At 43.1% G+C, this 20,817-nt stretch overlaps 1 protein-coding gene across 1 annotated transcript in view; it reads left to right on the top strand.

Annotated features, from left to right (window-relative positions):
- Nucleotides 1-20,817, top strand: part of FMN2 (formin 2) — a 280,120-nt gene that overhangs the window by 247,576 nt on the left and 11,727 nt on the right. The window contains exon 15 of the mRNA XM_072141131.1: nucleotides 7,549-7,600. Coding sequence (XP_071997232.1) covers nucleotides 7,549-7,600 — 52 coding nt within the window. The remainder of the gene's footprint in view (nucleotides 1-7,548; nucleotides 7,601-20,817) is intronic.

Below are 20,817 nucleotides of genomic sequence, written 5' to 3'. Positions count from 1 at the left end.
TGGCATCTCCCGCCGTTGTGATTTTTGGCGGCCAGAAACAGAGCCAATCACAAGCCAGGAGACTCTGCACTCCACCCAGCATGACGTGGTACCCTTACACGTCGATTGCAGTGGTTGGCTGGCCTGATCAGGTGACCCTGGAATAGACTAGCCCCTGCCCGCGCTGCTCGGATCATTCCCTGTCTGAATGCCGTTAGGGAGAGAGCTGCTGCTGGTCAGGGAAAGCGTTAGGGTGTTCTATTAGAATAGTGTTAGGCAGGAGTGATTCTACAAGAACCCAACAGCCCTTCTTAGGGCTACAATAACGTTATATATATTTTTTTTATTTGGTTGTGGCTGGGCTTGCTGCCACTAGTAGTGCAGCTAGTACCATATTGTGAGGAATTTGCTGGGAGACTTGCGACCGTTGTGTTTAGCTCTTAGTGACACACATATCCATCTCAAACACCTAAGTGGGACAATTTATTAGGGGTTTGATTTGAATTAGGCACAGTCTGCTGATTTATTTATTTTTTACGTTTATTTACTTTTATAACTCAAAGTCATCAGGCACAGCACAAAATCCAGTTGTGTGCTGTCAGTGTAGGTTGGAAACTAGCCATAGCAATAGGATAGCATCGTTTTGTTTAAAAAAAAAAAACACACAAAAAACAAAACAAATTTACAGTTTACACTTTAATTTTGAAAATGTTTAACCCGAGGGCTAGGGGTAGAGGACGAGGGCATGGACGTGGGTGTACAACTACTGCAGGGGTCAGAGGCCATGGTCCTCGACGGGGTGAGGCAGCACCTGCTGATGAGGGAGCAGGGGAACCCGGCAGAGCTACACTCCCTAGGTTCATCATGTCTCAAGTTACTGGGACTCGTGGTAGAGCACTGTTGAGGCCAGAACAGTGCGAAGAGGTGATGTCGTGGATTGCGGACAATGCTTCTAGCCATTTGTCCACCAGTCAGTCTTCCACGCAGTCCACCCATGTCACCGAAATCAGCACTCCTCCAGCTCCTCCACCTCAGCCTCCTTACCCCCAGTCTGCCCCCTCCCAGCAAAATTTGGCATTTGAACTGGCATACTCTGAGGAACTGTTTTCTGGACCCTTCCCAGAGTCACAAACCCCTTGTCCGGTTGCTGCTGAGCTATTTTCCGATGCCCAGGTTTTCCACCGGTCGCAGTCTGTGGGTGATGATGACATTATTTACGTAGTGGAAGAAGTGTGTAAAGAGTTGTCGGACGATAAGGAGACACGGTTGTCAGACAGTGGTGAAGTTGTTGTCAGGGCAGGAAGTCCGAGGGGGGAGCAGACTGAGGGATCGGATGATGATGAGGTGACAGACCCAAGCTGGGTTGATAGGCCGGGTGAACAGTGCTTCTGAGACGGCGGCGAGTCCTATTCCTATACCAGAACAGGTTGGAAGAGACAGTGGTGGGGCCAGACGGAGAGGCAGGGCCAGAGCTGGTGCATCAGCGCCAAATGTTTCACGTAGTCAAGCTCCCGTGGCGAGGGCTAGATTTTCAGAAGTCTGGAGGTTCTTTAAAGAAACCCCCGGATGACCGATGGACTGTGGTGTGCAACCTGTGCCAAACCAGGATCAGCAGGGGTTCCACCACTACTAGCTTAACTACCACCAGTATGCGCAGGTATATGAATGCTAAACACCCCACTCAATGGCACCAAGCCAGTTCACCTCCGGCCGGGCACACCACTGCTCCTTCCCCTGTGTCATCTGCTAGTCAGCCCCCTGCCCAGGACCCCGGCCCAAACACCTCCCGTGCGAAAACCCCATCTTCGCCTCCACGATCCTCCACAGCATCCACCAGCGTTCAGCTCTCCATACCCCAGACGCTGGAGCGCAAAAGGAAGTATAGTACAACCCACCCACACGCCCAAGCCCTCAACGTCCACATCTCCAAACTGCTTAGCCTGGAAATGCTGCCCTATAGGCTGGTAGAGACCGAAGCCTTTCGAAACCTCATGGCGGTGGCCGCCCCTCAGTATTCGGTCCCCAGACGCCACTACTTTTCCCGATGTGCCGTCCCAGCCCTGCACAAGCACGTGTCAGACAACATCATCCGTGCCCTGACCAACGCCGTTTCTGACAAGGTCCACCTGACCACGGACACGTGGACGAGTGCTGCTGGGCAGGGCCACTATGTAGAGCTGACAACACATTGGGTTAACTTGGTGGAGGCTGGGACCGAGTCTGACCCTGGGGCTGGTCATATACTGCCGACGCCGAGGATTGCGGGGCCTACCACGGTCCAGGTCTCAAAGGCCTACTATGCCTCCTCCTCCTCCCACCCCTCCTCCACCTCCTTCTCCGAATTACCATCCGTGGGCATGGCGCCATCAGTCGGTAGCTCTAGGCACAGCAGCAGTGCCATCGCTAAGCGACAGCAGGCGGTGCTCAAACTGCTGAGCCTAGGCGATAAAAGGCACACCGCCCAACAGCTATTACAGGGCATCACGGCGCAGACTGATCTGTGGCTGGCACCGCTGAACCTGAAGCCAGGCATGGTTGTGTGTGACAACGGCCGTAACCTGGTGGCGGCTCTGCAACTCGGCAGACTGACACATGTGCCATGCCTGGCCCATGTGTTAAATCTCATAGTTCAGCGGTTCCTCAAGACATACCCCAATGTGTCTGATTTGCTCACAAAGGTGCGTCACATCTGTGCGCATTTCAGGAAGTCCAGCACAGATGCTGCCGCTCTCAGGGCAGCGCAGCGCCGCCTCCAACTGCCCGCTCACCGACTGTTGTGCGACGTGCCCACGAGGTGGAATTCAACATTAACCATGTTATCCAGAGTTTACCAGCAGCGCAGAGCGATTGTAGACTGCCAGATGTCAACTTCCACCAGAACTGGTAGTCAGGTCAGTCAGCTTCCTCAAGTCTACAATGAGGAGTGGACGTGGATGTCTGATATCTGTCAGGTGCTGAGTAACTTTGAGGAGACAACACAGATGGTCAGTGGCGATGCCGCCATCATCAGCCTCACCATCCCGCTGCTTGGCCTGTTGAAAAACTCTCTGGTCAGCATGAAGTTGGAAGCTTTGCGTTCGTCACAAGAGCGGGGGAAGAAGATTCCCTTGTTGATAGCCAAAGCACCCTCAGGTCTGTTTCTCAGCGCATATCGGAGGAGGTGGAGGAGGATGAGGAGGATGAGGAGGAAGAGGAGGAGAATGTTGGCGAGACAGAAGAGGGGACCATTGTTCAGTCCTTCACTGTTCAGCGTGTATGGGCAGAAGAAGAGGAGTTGGAGGAGGAGGAAATGGACAGTCAGGCCAGTGAGGGGAGTGAATTCTTGCTCGTTGGGGCACATATGGCAGATTTCATGCTAGGCTGCCTATCCTGTGACCCTCGTGTTCAAAAAATTTATTCCAGCACCGATTACTGGGTATTCACTCTCCTTCACCCACGGTACAAGCAAAATCTTTCCACTCTCATCCCTGGAGAGGAAAGGAGTGTGAGAATGCATGAATACCAGCAGGCCCTGGTGCACAAGATGAAACAGTATTTCCCTTCTGACAGCACTAGCGGCAGAGGGCGTACTTCTGCGGGACAAGTAGCGAGGGAGAGTAGGCGAGCAGGCAGCTTGTCCAGCACTGGCAGGGGTACGCTTTACAAGACCTTTGCCAGTTTTATGTCACCCCAGCAAGACACTGTCACCTGTCCCCATTCTCGGCAGAGTAGGGCTGATCTTTACAGAAAGATGGTGAGGGAGTACGTAGCTGACCATACCATCGTCCTAAATGATCACACAGCTCCCTACAACTACTGGGTTTCAAAGCTGGACATGTGGCACGAACTGGCGCTGTACGCCTTGGAGGTTCTTGCCTGCCCTGCCGCTAGCGTGTTGTCCGAGCGGGTTTTCAGAGCAGCTGGTGGCATCATAACCGATAAGTGTACACGCCTGTCGACTGACAGCGCTGACAGGCTGACGCTTATCAAGATGAATAAAGCCTGGATTTCTCAGGATTTCCATTCTCCACCAGGTGAAAGAAGCTCAACCTGAATAATGTATGCACTCCTCCTCCTCATTGTCCTCCTTCTCCTCCTCTTTGTACACTAAAGCAGAGGAAACTAGCTATTTTTGCCAGGGCCAACTGGCTCTAGCTATAGTACTCTATGTATTTAATTTTTCTGGAGGGCCACCTACCCGGTCCTCTGTTTTAAACAATTTTTGGGAGTGCCACATACAGGCACTCAATCTATTTAATTTTTCTGGAGGACCACCTACCTGCTCCTCTGGTTTGAAAACTTTTTTGGACTGCCACATACAGGCACTCAATTTATTTAATTTTTCTGGAGGACCACCTACCTGCTCCTCTGGTTTGAAAACTTTTTTGGACTGCCACATACAGGCACTATCCAAATTAAATTTTCTCCATAGCAGCCTCCACACGTCGTCTTTCTAGCTGCCTCCACATGTTGTCTCCATTGCTACCTCCACACGTCATCACCATACATAGCTGCCTCCAAAAGTCGTCCATATAGCTGCCTCCATACATGGTCCCCTTATCAAACAAGCTGTGTCAGGCAGAATTTTGGGTTGTTTTCATGGCTTCCACATCAAACTTGTTAACTTTGTCGCCACCCTGCTGTGTAATCCACAAAATATACTGGCAAACTTTATTTCATTTACCGATATTATTTCAGCGCTTCTTGCGCATCTGTTTACATTCCCCTCACCCGCCATAACCCAAAGTTATAAGAACACTACTACACTTGATCTTATACAAAAGGTTCTTAGAAGTGCTGTTTGGGGAGTAGCCGAGAGACAGGGGCTTGGATTGGCGAAAGCTCGCTTGGCAGCGGAGCGCCAGCTCCATCCCAAGATCCAACTAACATAGTTTTAACTGCAGCACCTTTAATCTACTACTAGTTCACGGCCTCCATACATGGTCCCCTTATCAAACGAGCTGTGTCAGGAAGAATTTTGGGTTGTTTTCATGGCTTCCACATCAAACCTGTTAACTTTGTCGCCACCCTGCTGTATAATCCACAAAATATACTGGCAAACTTTTATCATTTACCGATATTATTTCAGCGCTTCTTGCGCATCTGTTTACATTCCCCTCACTTGCCATAACCCAAACTTATAAGAACACTACTACACTTGATCTTATACAAAAGGTTCTTAGAAGTGCTGTTTGGGGAGTAGCCGAGAGACAGGGGCTTGGATAGGCGAAAGCTCGCCTGGCAGCGGAGCGCCAGCTCCATCCCAAGATCCAACTAACATAGTTTTAACTGCAGCACCTTTAATCTACTACTACTTCACTGCCTCCATACATCGGCCCCTTATCAAACGAGCTGTGTCAGGCAGAGTTTTCAGGTGTTTCACCAGATACATAGTGGTACTCGGCCCATCTGTCGCCGCCATGCTGGATACCTGAAGTTGCAATCATAGCAGCGCAATATGGATGCCCCATACTGTCGCTCTTAAACATGGAACCATTTCCGAAAAAACAATTAAAAATAGAACCACTATGCTATTCCATTATTCCTAGGTGAAATATTTAAACGACCCGGCCTGCTTTGAAAATTATAATTTTTTCAAAGTAAACGCTTCTGGCCCCCAGGCCCCTTTTGGGTGGGGAGGAGCCGAGAGACAGGGGCTTGGACAGGCGAAAGCTCGCCTGGCAGCGGACCACCAGCTCCATCCCAAGATTTGGCAGCCTCAGAGGCATCCATGCATGCTGCCCCTGCTGTTTCCTGTCCATTTTGCCTCCACGATCCTCCACAGCGTCCACCAATGTCTCCATGCGCAACTTTCAACTCTCTATACCCCAGACGCTGGAGCACGAGAGGATATGCAGCACATCATCCCCTTATCAAACGAGCTGTGTCAGGCAGAATTTTTAGGTGTTTCACCAGATACATAGTGGAACTCGGCCCATCTGTTGCCGCCATGCTGGAGACCTGAAGTTGCAATCATAGCAGCGCAATATGAATGCCCCATACTGTCGCTCTTAATCATGGAAGTCGTCTCCATGGCTGCCTCCACATGTCGTCCCCTTATCAAAAGAGCTGTGTCAGGCTCATTTTTCGGGTGTTTCACCAGATACGTTATGGAACTTGGTCACTATGTCGCCACCATGCTGTGTTATCAACTAAGTATACCGTCAACCTTTTGTTCACATAGGAAATCATTTCAGCGCTTGAAATCATTTAGCTCACCTCCTTTGGTGAAGCCTGAGTCCATTTAGGGTATGTCGCCATGACACTCTCTAGCCTGCCACTGCTGCCGCTGCCTCTGCATGCCGTCCCCTATAGTGTCAGGGTCAATTATTGCATGTTTTAGATGCTATCTAGCCTCATTCGGTCACTCTGTCATGGCCATGCTGTTGCCCATAATTTTGGCATAATGGTGCGATTAAGCAGCCTCAGAGGCATCCATGCATGCTGCCCCTGCTGTTTCCTGTCCGTTTCCGTGGTGTTTCCATCCTTTTCTGAGGTTCCCAGGTGTTTGGCCAAGCTTCCCTGTGCAGAGCCTTCGTCCCCTTGAAAAATGCATCAGGAAAAGTTCGTCTCGAATAACGAGTACCCGAGCATTTTAGTGCTCGCTCATCTCTAATTGTCACCCCTAAGCAGATGTCCAGATGTGCATGCTTTTGGTGACAGACATTATTGTAGCCATACTTCCCAACCATCCCTGTGCTGGGAAATTATCTCTGCCAGCATCCTTCTCTGCAGTGGTAGTGGAGTGAGCAGGCGGTGTGTAGCAGAGCCGGCAGGTGATGATATCATATGATAATGTCATCTCTGCCTACTGGCTACCGGCTGCCTACATATGTTTATTATTTTAGTTCATACTCGAAAAAATTATTATAAAAATGCAGCACCTTATCTGTAAAATAGAGCTACATCAACGGTCCCGAATGGATCCAAATATCACCCAAAGGGTTAAAAGTATAATATATTGTGTGACCGGAGCTCTTTAACTTCTTAGTCTTTCTTCCTTATTTCAGGTTCATGTGAGTTTGTTATTCCACACATAGGATTCCTTGGTATATTTACAGACCAATCTGACCAAAAACGCTTCAGATGAAAATAAGGCACCATTCAGACACGGAACTGCTATAGTATTCTCCTAGTCCTCAAAATTTCTCCTTGTAGTAAATTCCACTATGCAGAGAAAATACACAAGGACATAGTGTAGACAGTTCCAAAAGGTCAAATATTTTAATATCAGTTCTACTCACATAAAAACAAGTTAAAATGCGCATAGCGTCCACGGGGACGCCAAGTCACTGCCCGACCCTGGGTTTTGCCTTGCAACTTCTTCCGGGGCATGTTTATTATTTTACTGCTGAGCTACTGAGGGCAATAATTAGAGTTGGAGCTTGCAGAGCTTGCTAATAAAATCCAAGAAACATGTCATAAAATTACCAAAAATACTATTATGGTTATGGCTTCACAATGTACCATTGATTTATGTAGATTGTATTGATATGTTATCCTTTTACTATTGTAATCTTTAGTTAATGTGGTAACAATATGCTTATGTGCAAAGCTATAAGGCAATTCATATTATTTTTTGTTTTGCAGCTAAAGTTGAACTTGGAGAAACAGAAACAAAACTTAGTGAAGTTCATTCAAGGTGTGTTATATGTATATTAAATATATGTTTAATTTATACATTTAATGAAAGTGAACCATTCTGCTGGATGTATTTATCACTATCTGTGACAGATGTGCAATATGCTGCAATGCCAAGTAAACAAATGAAAACATAAATGGAATCTTATCAAACCACAAGAAAAACATTGTGGAATGCACTTTATAAGATACAGACAGGTTTGTTCTTAAAGGGGTATTCCCATCTGGACATTCACATTTAATTTAATTCATTTGTCATATGTAAACATTTCTTCAATTGGATGTTATTTAAAAAAAACTGTTTCTGTGTGAAGATAATTTCTCATAAATGTAGCCATGTTGTCCCTTAGAAACGAGATAGCTTCCTCGGATACGACCACCTCACATTTTGCCAGCGGTGGACAGATATGCGCTAATGAGTCCTGTCTGACCACATGGATTCAGCATTCATTATTACAGGACGGCTGTGGGACCCAGAGTAACTCCTCGGACATTTGATATTCAGGAATTTTTTGTTTCCTTGTGCAATCACTCCAGCAGAGGTGGCCGTAACCAAGGACACAGTCTTGTTTCTAAAGGACCATATGGCTACATTTATGTGAAATTTTCTTCACACAGGAACATTTTTTTTAATAACATCTAATTGAAAAAATGTTTCAGGATTTCTGGCACCTGTTTTTCATTAATCGGGCACCCTCTGCACACCTCCAACAGCGAGCAACCACATTTTTTTTGGTGCACCTTTAACATGGGCCTGTCGGACTTTGCATGTTATTTTTTTTTTCAAATTTTTTCACGCTTCCCAGCATAAGTCATGGAATAATAAATATATCATCTGCAAAATAAAATTTGTTACACAAAAATAAGCCTTCATACAGATTTTGAAGAAAATGAACATAAAAGGCTGTGTCCTAAAGGAGTTAATAAGCAGTAAAATTGTATAAATGTTTACCAAATTATGTTATAAATACTTAAAGAGAACCCGTCATGCAAAATAACCCCCCTAAACTAAATATACTGCCATCAGAGAGCATTGCCTCTATCCCTTCATTGTCCCTCTACATGCCTGTAAACCTAAGCAATGAGGTCCTAAAGCTGTATACAAATGACCTGTGAAATGTCCAATGAGTCATTAGCATATTCAAGCTGTCCACTCTATTCATGAGTGGGAGGCACAGCCACACCCCCAGTGCTTGACTGTCAGCCTGTGTAATGATGTGAGGCTGTATAATGATGTGCTTCCTGGTGCTGGTGGCCACGCCTCCTGCAGCCTGTGTGTGTATGTATAGGAGAGATACAGCAGCTCCAGGCAGCCATGTTATAGCAGAACATGTCAGATTCATGTGTAGCTGATGTCTGTGTCTCACCCCTGTATATTAAGAGGATGCAGCATGTCAGCAGATGCAGCACACACACTAGCCATGCTTTACTATACATTACAGATAGACATGAGCAGGGGGAGGAGAGGGGAGGGGTAACAGGGTGACATCACTGCCTCTGACCATGTGACCAGCCTCATTTACATAAATAGATAAAGAATAGATGATTTTACAATGAATAATCTATGAAATAACTAGATAAAGGCTGGGATGGGATCCTTGTGAGCTGCTCCAACAGGTAGTAGTGACATGACTAGTGACACATACCTGATGACAGGTGTCCTTTAAGGTGTCAATCCATTGCTATTTTCCTGGTTTAGAGACAGAGGATGCATGTATGTTTGCAAACTGTCTTCTGCAGCTCCTTATGCTTTTTGCCCTCAGTCAACAGGGTGGAGGACGGCTCAATTCAATTGGTCATATCTCCTGAACTATGGTACTTACACGATTCTGGTGTCCCATTAAAAAGGATAATCTACCATTTAATATGATATAAAAGGGAAATATTCACTCCTAACATTATAATCAGGAAATGAGAACTCTATATAAAAATATTTTTTTTACTGTTAAAGTGTAATATAATATTAGCATTGTGTTTCTAGGTGAACCTGAATTGGGGATAGGATACCAATGTTGCGATATTACTGTTTTAAGTTTGACACCGTCATGATGTATATATACATGTGCTATCTGAATGGGGCATGTGCAAACAGGACTTATACATAAGGCAGTCGTGAAGGGGTTAGGTAATGATGACTGGACCCGAAGTTTAATTGACTGCTGAGTAACCAATCAACCGGCTTTCAGCCCCATAGCAACCAAAGCCATGTTGCGTTTGAAAATGGTTGTGATTTGCCAGGCAGAAGATGTGACCCAACTGTATAAGAGAATGGAGAGACTGAAACTGCAGGGACAGGAGGGAAAGAATAGAGCTTTAATCCAGAGATGGAACAAGGCATTTTGCTGCCCTAGTAAAACAAGCAAATAATAAACACACCAATGACTATGCGGCACATATATTTACCAGCAATAAAAAAACATCAAACGCAAAAATTTCCTCAATATATAAATATACACCAAAAATAAATATGCTGTAAATATACAGTGGGTATGGAAAATATTCAGACCCCTTTAAATTTTTACTCTTTGTTTAATTGCAGGCAATTGGTAAGTTTTACCAAACGTTGCTCATTAATGTACACTCTGCACCCCATCTTGACAGAGAAATGTAGATATTTTTGTAATTTATTTTTTTTTAAAAACTGAAACATCACATGGTCATAATTATAGTAGAGTAGAGTATTTATCTCAGTATTTATTAGAAGCACCTTTTGAGCTAGTACAGCCATGAGTACTAGCCACGGCCTTTTTGGGAATTCTGCAACAAGTTTTTCACACCTGGAGGATTCCATGCCATTGTTTCTTGCAGATTCTCTCCAGTTCAGTCAGGTTGGGTTGTGAGATTCTCAATTGGGTCAGGGCTGTGGCTGGGCCAGTCAAGAATGATCACAGAGTTGTTCTCAATCCACTGCCTTGTTTTTTTAGCTGTGTGCTTATTGTCTTTTTGGAAGGTGAACCTTCGGCCCAGTGTGAGGTCTGGAACACTGTGGTAGAAGTTTTTATCCAGGATATCTATTCATCTTTCCTCAAATTACAACCAGTGATCCCTACAGCTGAAAAACCCCATATCATTAGAATTAACACTAAAGAGTTCAATCTTCATCTCACAAGACCAGAGCCTCTTATTTCTCAGTCTGGGAGACTTCATGTGTTTTTTTGCAAACTGTATGCAGGCTTTCATATGTCTTGCACTGAGGAGAGGCACACTCTGCCAAAAAGCCCCAACTGGTGGAGGGCCGCACTGATATTTATCTTTGTGGAACGTTCTCCCATATCCCTTATCTGAGCTCCTTGGGCAGTTCTTTAGACTTTATGATTCTCATATACTCTGACATGCACTGTGAGCTGTTAATTAAACACAGCTGAACTCCAATAAAGCAGTAGACCATCACATAACGAGTGCTGTGCAACTGACTTGTATATCAATATAATGCAAGGAGTTCAATACCAGCATAGTGATCACTGCCATGACGAGTGCCAAATATATTGCATGGAGTTGAATCTCCAGCACAGTGATCTGTACGTGGCACCGCACTCGAGATGGCCATGATCACAGACTGATCATGGAATAATGTGATACCGGCCTTGAATAGGAGTGTCACAGCAAAGGGTATGATCATGTGATATTTTTAAATCTCCTAAGGTCAGTCAGGGCAGATTCTTCTCATGAATAGCTTTTCTTGTCTGCACTATGCAGTTTGGTCTGTGCCCCTCCCACCTGCATTACAAGACAATCTCACTCAGACACTCACAGACACTTCCTACTGGCAAGAAGGAATGATCTGTCTCACCTCAATTTTTCTAGAATAGAATAAAACTTTATTAATGCCATTGGGAAATTGTTTTGTGCATCATTACAACACTGAACAGTGTTTCACATAACAACACAAATAACATTACAATTACTACCTTATTTTTGGGGGGTGGGGTAGGGTTTTTTTTGGGTGGGGGGACTGAGGGTGTGACTGAGTCCTTCGCTTTAGCCACCATATGGTTAAATAGTTCTATTGCCTTCGGGATGAAGGAGTCATGGAACCTCTTGGTGCAACACAACTGGCACATGTGATCAAGGTTGTTCCTTTATTCTTCCCAGAGTACTCTGCCACATGTAACGTACTGTGCTCGTGGCCATTATCTTTTGGCCAGAGCCCTGGATCGCCCCGGGTCAGCAGGACATCAGCCCCACTTCCCAGGAGATTCCTTTGCTCTCTCCTGAGGACACAGATCGTGATGAGAACATGTGCAGTCACTGCTTTCCCCAGCAGTAGCTGCAGTCTCTGTGAGAATAAGACTCCCAGAGGCTGAAGGAGTGCACACACAGACCTGCATCTGTGAGATGAGGGGGGAGATATGATAGGGACTAGGGAAGGGGGAGAATATTAGGGGCTGTGTGGGGACATTATTTACTTGGGGGCTGTGTGGACACATTACTTACTAGGGGGCTGTGTGGGAACATTACTTACTGGGGGTCTGTGAGGGCACATTACTTATGGGGGTCTGTGTGGACACATTACTTACTGGGGGCTGTGTGGGCACATTACTTACTGGGGCTGTGTGGGGGATATTACTGGAGGGCTGTGTGGACACATTACTGACTGGTGGGGCTGTGTGGGAACATTACTTACTGGGGGCTGTGTGGGGGATATCACTGGAGGGTTGTGTGTGGAATATTACTTACTGGGGGGCTGTGTGGACACATTACTTACGGGGGGGGCTGTGTGGATACATTACTTACTGGGGGGGGCTACGTGGACACATTACTTACTGGGCAGCTGTGTGGGCACATTCCTTACTGGGGGAATGTGCGGGGGACATTACTGATTGGAGTACATTACTGGAGGTAACTATGTGGGGCACGTTACTGGGGGGATGTGTAGGGCACATTTCTTGGAGCGTGTTCACACATGGCCCTAGGACAGGCCTCGGTTTCATCTCATTTGTGTTTCTAGTAAAACACATGTGATGCGTAACAAGCACCTGGTTTTGTTTAAATGCAAGACAATCATGTGAGCGCAGCCTTACAGTATTTGGGGGAGATTGTTAGGGGCAGCAGCAGCATATCAGGGAACCAATACGTAGGAACAATTGGAACATTAGATGTGGTGATGCCTAATAGAGAAGATGGAGAACACATCACCTGCAGTCACTGGATGTAACCAGTAGGGATTTCTCCTGTGGTTTCTGTAGCTGTATATATCAGAAGTAACATTGTTATTGGCACAACCAGATGTAAGGGGGTTATTTACAGGAGGAGGCATAACTGAAAGTGCGATACACATGCATTGGGGCCCTGCCCCGGATCTTTTACCACCCTAGCAACGCCCCTGCTTGGTGGTCCAGGTTGCTCATGTTGTTCCTTGATTTAAAGTGACCTAGTTGTACTTCATGACAGAAATGTTCAAGGTTTCTAGTGAATAGGGATTATTCCTGGGAGGCATGTAGGAACTTTTAGTTCTAAGCACCAGATTCTTGATGCTAATCACATTAATGGTCGAGGGTTGAGATAGGGTGGTTAGAAGGACAGAACGAAGGGCTATCTCCGCTGGGCTCTGTGTATATGAGGATATGTTGATCACAAGTGATTCATTAGTTGTGGGAGCAAGTGTCATACCTGGGATCTGGTTGTTATCGGATTGGTGCTGGTGTATCTTGGACTGCCCCCACGCATCATGGTCTTCTTCTTGGGCATCTGCATGGTTCTACAAAAGACTGCTGGGAGAGTTGGCGCTTTTAGCCTGAATCTGTACATGAAGATCCTTGGGAGGATGACCTGCATTGAGTATGATTGTATGGAATAAAACCCTTGTGCCATCTGTATACCCTTGAGGTCTTGTAGTCCTCTGTGTCCTGACAAAATTTCTTTCTCTTTGTTGCTTCTATTAATGATCAATTTTCGCTTAGAGTTTGGAACTGTTGTTACATTGATGAGACCTGTTCTTGAGTACTGGAAATAGCTTTTTGCAAGAAGGAAATAGTGAGGATCATGATGTCTATGGAACATTTGTTCAATATTTTCTTGAACTGTGATCTATATTCCGTGTCTTCACTAAATAAAGTTGGTCTTAATGGAACGCAGAAAACGCAGAATCGGAATTCTTTCAACTTTAATGTATTTGGCCAAAGTGGCGCTGTGTAGCTTGTAGTTGATGAGTTTCTTAGCGGCTGATCAAGAGACTGTAGACATTTACATAACGATGTCTAGATCAAAGATGAGTAAAGAAAAATATCTAGGTCAGGTATAAACAGTGTATGAGGGGATAAAGGGTCACAGAGTATACCCATAACTGGTACCTTTTGGAGGCAGGCAGTCTGATATGTTAGTGTGGTGCACAAGCACTACAAGACAGGTGGCTTGCAGCAGCTGATTGAATCTGGCAGGACTTTATGTGCATACGCCAAAAAGTATTGTGTGCACCGGAAAGCGGCGCTTGGTTCTAATGAGTACTAGGTTGGCCAAATTATCATGTGGAGCACTTGATAGATGGATGGCTCTCTGAGGTAAGAGGGAATTGGCACTATTTGAATTTCACAAAACCGAAGGAGATAAGGTGATACACCAGTATAGTAAGTGTGTAGGTCAAATATATTGTAATAATGACACATTGCTGTATAAGAGATTTTTGCATGTATATATAACATGATGGTTTATGATATACTAGCAGAGATGTGTGTATTATACTTGTCTACACACCTGAATTGGTCACATGATGTATGATGTTTTTTATTTGTATGGAGTGGTGGATTTGTTAACAGTGAGTTTAAAACATCCACAAAGGTATTTTCACTTTAACCTGGCCCTTATAAGTGTGCACCCATCCTTTACATTTTTATATTTTTGCTTTTTTTTGAATAGTGCAGATTGAACATTTTCTTGTTGTATATGTATATATATATATATATATATATATATATATATATATATATATACACAAACAGGTACACATGCAGATACATACACACACATGAATGCATAGAGAATATACACACACACACACATATGAATGTGTAGAGAAGAGGACAAACTGAAATAGAGGTGGGTCGGCCAGCAGCAACTATGCATCAGGAACATAGAGGGACGGGCCCGGGGGGCACAGCTGAGTCATAATTTATTCATGCCATGCCCATCCCTCTAAGTCCCTGCTAAGCCTAGCCACCTACAGGGCCCACAGCCCCAGGCTGATAAGGGCCTGTGCATTTATAAATTATGACTCATCCGTGCATCCTGGGCCGCTTAACAAGGTATCTGCTACAGTGGTAGTTATGCCAGGGTATTGATGGAATTATGTGTTGTGATTGATCTTTATTTTTATATTTAAAGATTCATTAGGATAATGCCAATATACAACAAGAATCAAAAAGTGATCTGGGAAAATATAGACCTTTCTGTTTAACTTTGGCTGTGAGGAAAATATTTAAACATTATGTTAGAAAGACTGCATCAGAACACCCATTTCAATGACAAAATTTGTGTTACATGAAGAATAGTACAGCCGTGACACATACAGTATGAGGGAAGGACACTTCAGTTTGCACATAAAAGAATGTTCAAAGTACGACAGAAAACTGGCACAAGGTACTTCGTTGATGTGCCCCTATGACTGTATGAATACATTGCATATAAAGTTTCTTTATAATTATTTTAATAATGTAATGTAAAGGTTTATGGTACTGTATCTATGTAGTTAGGCTGCTTTTGTTATTGTCCCATTTAGTACAATTATTGGTTATGTTAATGAAATAAATGGTTCCGGCACAATTTTTTTTTTTTTTTTGAAGATACAATTTGTAATAAAGTATAGAATCCATTTAATATTCTGGTTGCATTTCGGCCCTCCTGAGCCTTTTTCAATAGCTATCTAACTCATATACAGCTTGTGCTTATATAGCAAGTTCCTCTTCCTCATTGGTCACATGGAGGAATAACTTCCGGGTCATCGCATCATCACTGTATCAAGTAACGATCACATGACTCGTCATGTGATCCCACTCCGGTCATGTGATAGCATCACATAATTGCTTTATTATACAAAATTCCATAGTATCCATACATTATCAAGATTCAGCGAATACAGCAGGTATGCAACAACTTACAGATGAAAGCCGATCTTAATTATTAGAAGTAACATAGGATGTACATATGTAGAGTATTAATGATTATTGTTGTTAGTAAATATACAAATATAAATGCTAGTATTTCCACAAACACAAGTATTAGTCACACTCAGTAGTATATAACAAATTTTGTTTTAACAGTACCATAGACGTGTTTCACGAGATAATATTCTGTATCTAAAAAAGAAGAAATAGATGGTAATTGATTAATGGATCACAATTAATTATTATTAATTTCATACTCTCTTTTTAAACCTCTTTTTTAATTCATGGATCCAGTAGGCTTCCTGTCTAAGTAAAACAAACATTGGAGACAGGAAAGGCACTAGGACAGAAACTATGCCATTTGGCTAGTGTTAGTTGATTGATTATAAGTCCTGTGCAAGTCACATACCCAAAATAATGCCTTACTAAACACACATAAATTATACAAAACCTATTGTACCCCTCACAATGAGGTGAAAGAATAAGGCAATGAAATACATGGTCAGGTAAAAAATTGACAATCTTTATATCGAACAGTTATGTACATAAAAAACCACAGTTTAAAAGTATAGATAGCCAAAAGACAGGATTGAAATGGTGGTGTACAGCTGCAAAAGGCAGTCAAAGCCCGGACATATAAAGTGTAATACAATAAAAAGGAGGGCTGGTGTGTAGAGATATATGGCTACATATAGTGTTGTTCAATGTAGGTATAGCGCAAGTGCTAGCGTAATAAACGTTTGAGCTATTTCAATAAACCAAAACGAGACCGTTTAAAACAAAGTGGAAACCAGTCCTTACCAAGTATTGGTTAGGTGATAGATCCGATGTCCGGGGATGACTGCCGCCCGACGCGCGTTTCGGCTCGTATAGAGCCAGATGAAGGCTCTATATGAGCCAAAACGCGAGTCGGGTCGGAAGTCATCCCACCACAGAGCGAGTGTTTGCTAACACCTTTTCTGGGTATCCCCAGGAGGTGGATCACATTATCTCCCAAACAACAGGCTCAGCTGACTTTTTACATGTCCCTTCAAATGAATACAGGAGACGGGACTTGGAGCGTGAATCAAGGAGACTAGCCACATAGAAACTCCATGCTATTACAATGGCCAAGTATTATTGGATAGGAAGAATACCTAGAGGACTACGAGTCCATCTACGTCCAACTTTTTTCTGAAGACCCGGAATATACTAATAAATGTAAGCGAATTTTAAACAAATGCTCAATGGACATTATTTTGCTGACAATTGACCATCTCCACAAAGGTATTACTAATCATAAAGAGAAACTCTTTGTTACAAAAGGGACTCTCATTTAGTACTATAGAAATAATGAATTATTTTACTTTGGATATTGATTTACAAAGGTTTTTCTGAAATGTACGTTTAAAATCCCATTTTTCCACAAAACGATATATATAAGTGAATGCAAGGGAAAGTAACAAGCCATTAATTGAATTAGTGGATCTGGGCCTTAAGACGAGAGTACTTATAACCCCTCAAAAACTCACAATCCAGTTGAAACCTTTATACATCTAGTACAAAGGGACACTGAAAAGGATTTGAATAATATTCAAAGGGGTAGATATAACATTCATCCAAATTAAAATAAAATAGAGAAATTAGCAATGAATACTTTGTTGGAGGACAGGCAAATAATACTAAAGCCTGCAGACAAATGTGGAGCCATAGTAATTATGGACCTATAAAAAAGAGATACTACGTCAATTGTCAGATAATAATACATATGAGAAACAAAATCCTACGAGACAAATACAAAATTGCAGATTTGGTGAAGAAAAACACTTTAAATGATACTACAGAATAAAAATAATATAGAAAAACTTGGTAAATTTTTTCAGCAGGAGTCACCAGTGATTCCAATGTTCTATATCTTGCCAAAGATTCATAAAACACTTGTTGACCCCCTGGGTAGGCCCATTGTGGCATCAGTTGGTTCGGTATTATCCCCATTAGCCATAACACTGGAAAACTGTTGACTCCACTTACTAAAAAGATGCCTTCGTTCCTGTTAGATACCAATGATTTTTTACTACGATAAAAGGTTTGACTGAACTTACTGATGATACTTGGCTAGTTACTATTGATGTAATAAGTTTAAACACCTCGATTGAGCATTCTAAGGGATTAAAAGCTACAGAGTCATTATTGGAACAAAGTTATTTTGACGTTAAAAAAAGATGTTTATTCTAGATGCACTTAGTCTAGTATTAACAAATAATTTTTTTCATGCTTCAGAGTGACTTTTACATACAGAAAAGGGGGACAGCTATTGGGTCGATTCCGCCCCCCCCCCCCTCCCCGTCTGCAAATACATACAAGTCCTTTTTTTGAAGCCCATTTTATATATGTTTACCTGCCATAGAGGAATTATGAGAAGATGTGTAAAAGAGGGAGGGGCCACTCGACACTCTCCAATCATTTTTGACATACCTGAACTCAGTATGGACAGAACTGAAATTCACAGCTACATATGATAAGAAAGAGGTTAGCTTTCTGGATACCCATAGTATTAAAAATGTGGATGGCAATTTGTCCTTAGACTTGTATAGAAAATAAGCGGACAGGAATAGTCTATTACACTTTAGTAGTGCACATCCCTTGTCCACAAAGAAGTCAATCCCTAAGTCACAATTTCAAAGGGTACGCAGAATAGTTACGGTATAGCACAATGTGAGGAAAGACTCACTGCAAAGGAAGGAAAAAGGACAATTGTCTTGTCTGGAATATGAAAAATCGCTGCCTGAGCTTGATGACTGGTATCCACTTCCTTATGGTATCCAGCTTTGGGATGAGAAGTCTGGTGATTCCTGCCATTTATAAACGCTTTTTAATAGGTAGTCCTCAGAGTCTCTTCTTTTTCTTCTCTTGCGTCTCTGCCCGAAATTCTTTCAGGTAAGTGTCCACAATTGAATTAAGGGTCTCGAAGTCCTCCAGTGATAAGGAATCTTTCAGTTGCTGTGTAGTAATATCTACCTCCTCTTTGAGTATACCTCGAGGATGGACTACGGGTCCATCTACGTCCAACGGTTTTTTTCTGAAGACAGGGATTATTCTAATAAGTTTGAGCGAATTTTAAACAAAGTTATTCGGACCCACTGGCGCAAATTAGTGTACAGGTGAGCTAGGAGTTGGTAAATCACCTTCAGTGATAATAGCAGTATGCCCTTGTGCTTACTTACCAAAGGTTAAGTGAAAATTTATTTGAATTACCTGCGCTGGCACTAAAAAATGGTTTTATGGAGAAGATACACACCGAATACAGTGGTGTTTGCACTAACCTGGATGTTGCTTGTTTCCCCGGCGTTTTACTTGTATTGTTGCATTGAGGGAATCCTCCAGTTAACTGCGGGACATTGCTGCTGCATCAATTGATGCTCAGGAATTTAGGTGAACATGGGCCACAATCGTGCACTTCTTCCACAATCCTCATGGAACGATCAACTATGTTGAAACAGTTCCCGCTTAGAAGCCCCGGACGGTGGCTTCGCTGGCACTGTCGGGGGTACCTGTGACGTCACTTTTTTTCGGTACGGAAAGTTGGATGTAGCAAATTGCACTGCTACCTAACGTGTTTTCAAAAATGTTTTAGTAACAGTCTAATTTTAAGAAATTTTCATGGAATATTTTAGCAAATTATTTTTAAACACTGGGACATTTTATCCAAGACAAAATCATTTGAGAATGGACCATATTTTGTGTTGCAACATGTGCAAACAGACTAATGAACAAAGACAAATACACAATTTTGTTTACAATAAAAAATGCATTAATTGCAATACGAGAGGAGTGGTGTACTGTATACAATGTCCTTGCAACAAAAAAATACATTGGACGAACTGGTGGAAACTGGTGACAAGGATCAATGAGCATTTCAGGAATATTGATAAAAAAGTCACAGGTCACCCATTATCAAGACACTACAAACAGAAACATGGAGGATAATAGATGGAACTATAGTTTATGGTATTTTAAAGGTTGAACGAGTGGAGAGGGGGAGATTTTATAAAAACTCCAGGGTAAAAATGTCCAGGGTAGAAAGTCGATGGATATTCGATTTGGACACTTTAATGCCAAACGGCTAAAATAGTGAAATCGAGTTATTTGCTTTTTAGTCCACATTTTAGTGCACAAAGAATTTAATTTTTTTATTACTATATATTAATAAAGATTTTAAAAAGATTCAAGTCAATTATATAGTTTTTAAAAAAAAAACAGAAAGCCAGTATAAAATAAAACAATGTGAACGATCCTCTATGACAGTGGTGGCGAACCTATGGCACGGGTGCCAGAGGCGGCACTCGGAGCCCTTTTTGTGGGCACCCGGACCATCACCCCAGCACATCAGATAGGACTCAAAGAATCTTCCTGCAGTTCCAAGCAACTTAAAAGATGCTGCTTTCAGTCATATTTTGATACTTACTTCGCTACTTGGGACTGTACGAAGAGGGAGAATTAAGCAGGGTCGAATTATTTTTGGAGGACCTCCTGCTGGCAGAGGGGAACGGAGGGGAACTGTAAAGAAGCTAAAATTATGAAACTTTTCCATCTTTCTACTGTGTTGCTGTCCTCAGGAGGCCAATATGATTGAAAGTTGTGGAACAGGGAGCAATAAGTTGCTGCTTTAATTTTTGGTTGGCACCTCACGATAAATAAGCAGGGTTTTGGGTTACAATTTGGGTACTCGGCTGCTAAAAGGTTCGCCAACACTGCTCTATGTTACCGCACTACAGAGCTTTTATATAGAAGAGACACAAGAGCGTACTTCAACCCTGAGGAAGAAAGCCGGAGCTTTCGAAAACGCGTTAGGTGGTAGTGCAATTTGCTCCATCCATCTCTCCGTACTGAAAAAAAGTGACATCACAGGTACCCCCGACAGTGCCTCAGCACAACAATACAAGTTTAACGCCGGGGAAACGCGAGGAAACAAGCAACCTCGAAACAGCCCTTGATCCAGGTTAGTGCAAACACCTTTGTATTCAGTGTGTATCTTCTCCATAAAACTCCTTCTTAGAGCCAATGCAAGTAATTCAAATAAATTGTTCACTTATCCTTTGGTAAGTAAGCACAAGGGCATACTGCTATTACTAGCAAAGGCAAT

Source organism: Engystomops pustulosus, chromosome 3, assembly GCF_040894005.1.
Source record: "Engystomops pustulosus chromosome 3, aEngPut4.maternal, whole genome shotgun sequence".
In the NCBI taxonomy this organism is placed as follows: Eukaryota; Metazoa; Chordata; class Amphibia; order Anura; family Leptodactylidae; genus Engystomops; species Engystomops pustulosus.
This window is presented reverse-complemented; position numbering and strand designations above follow the sequence as displayed.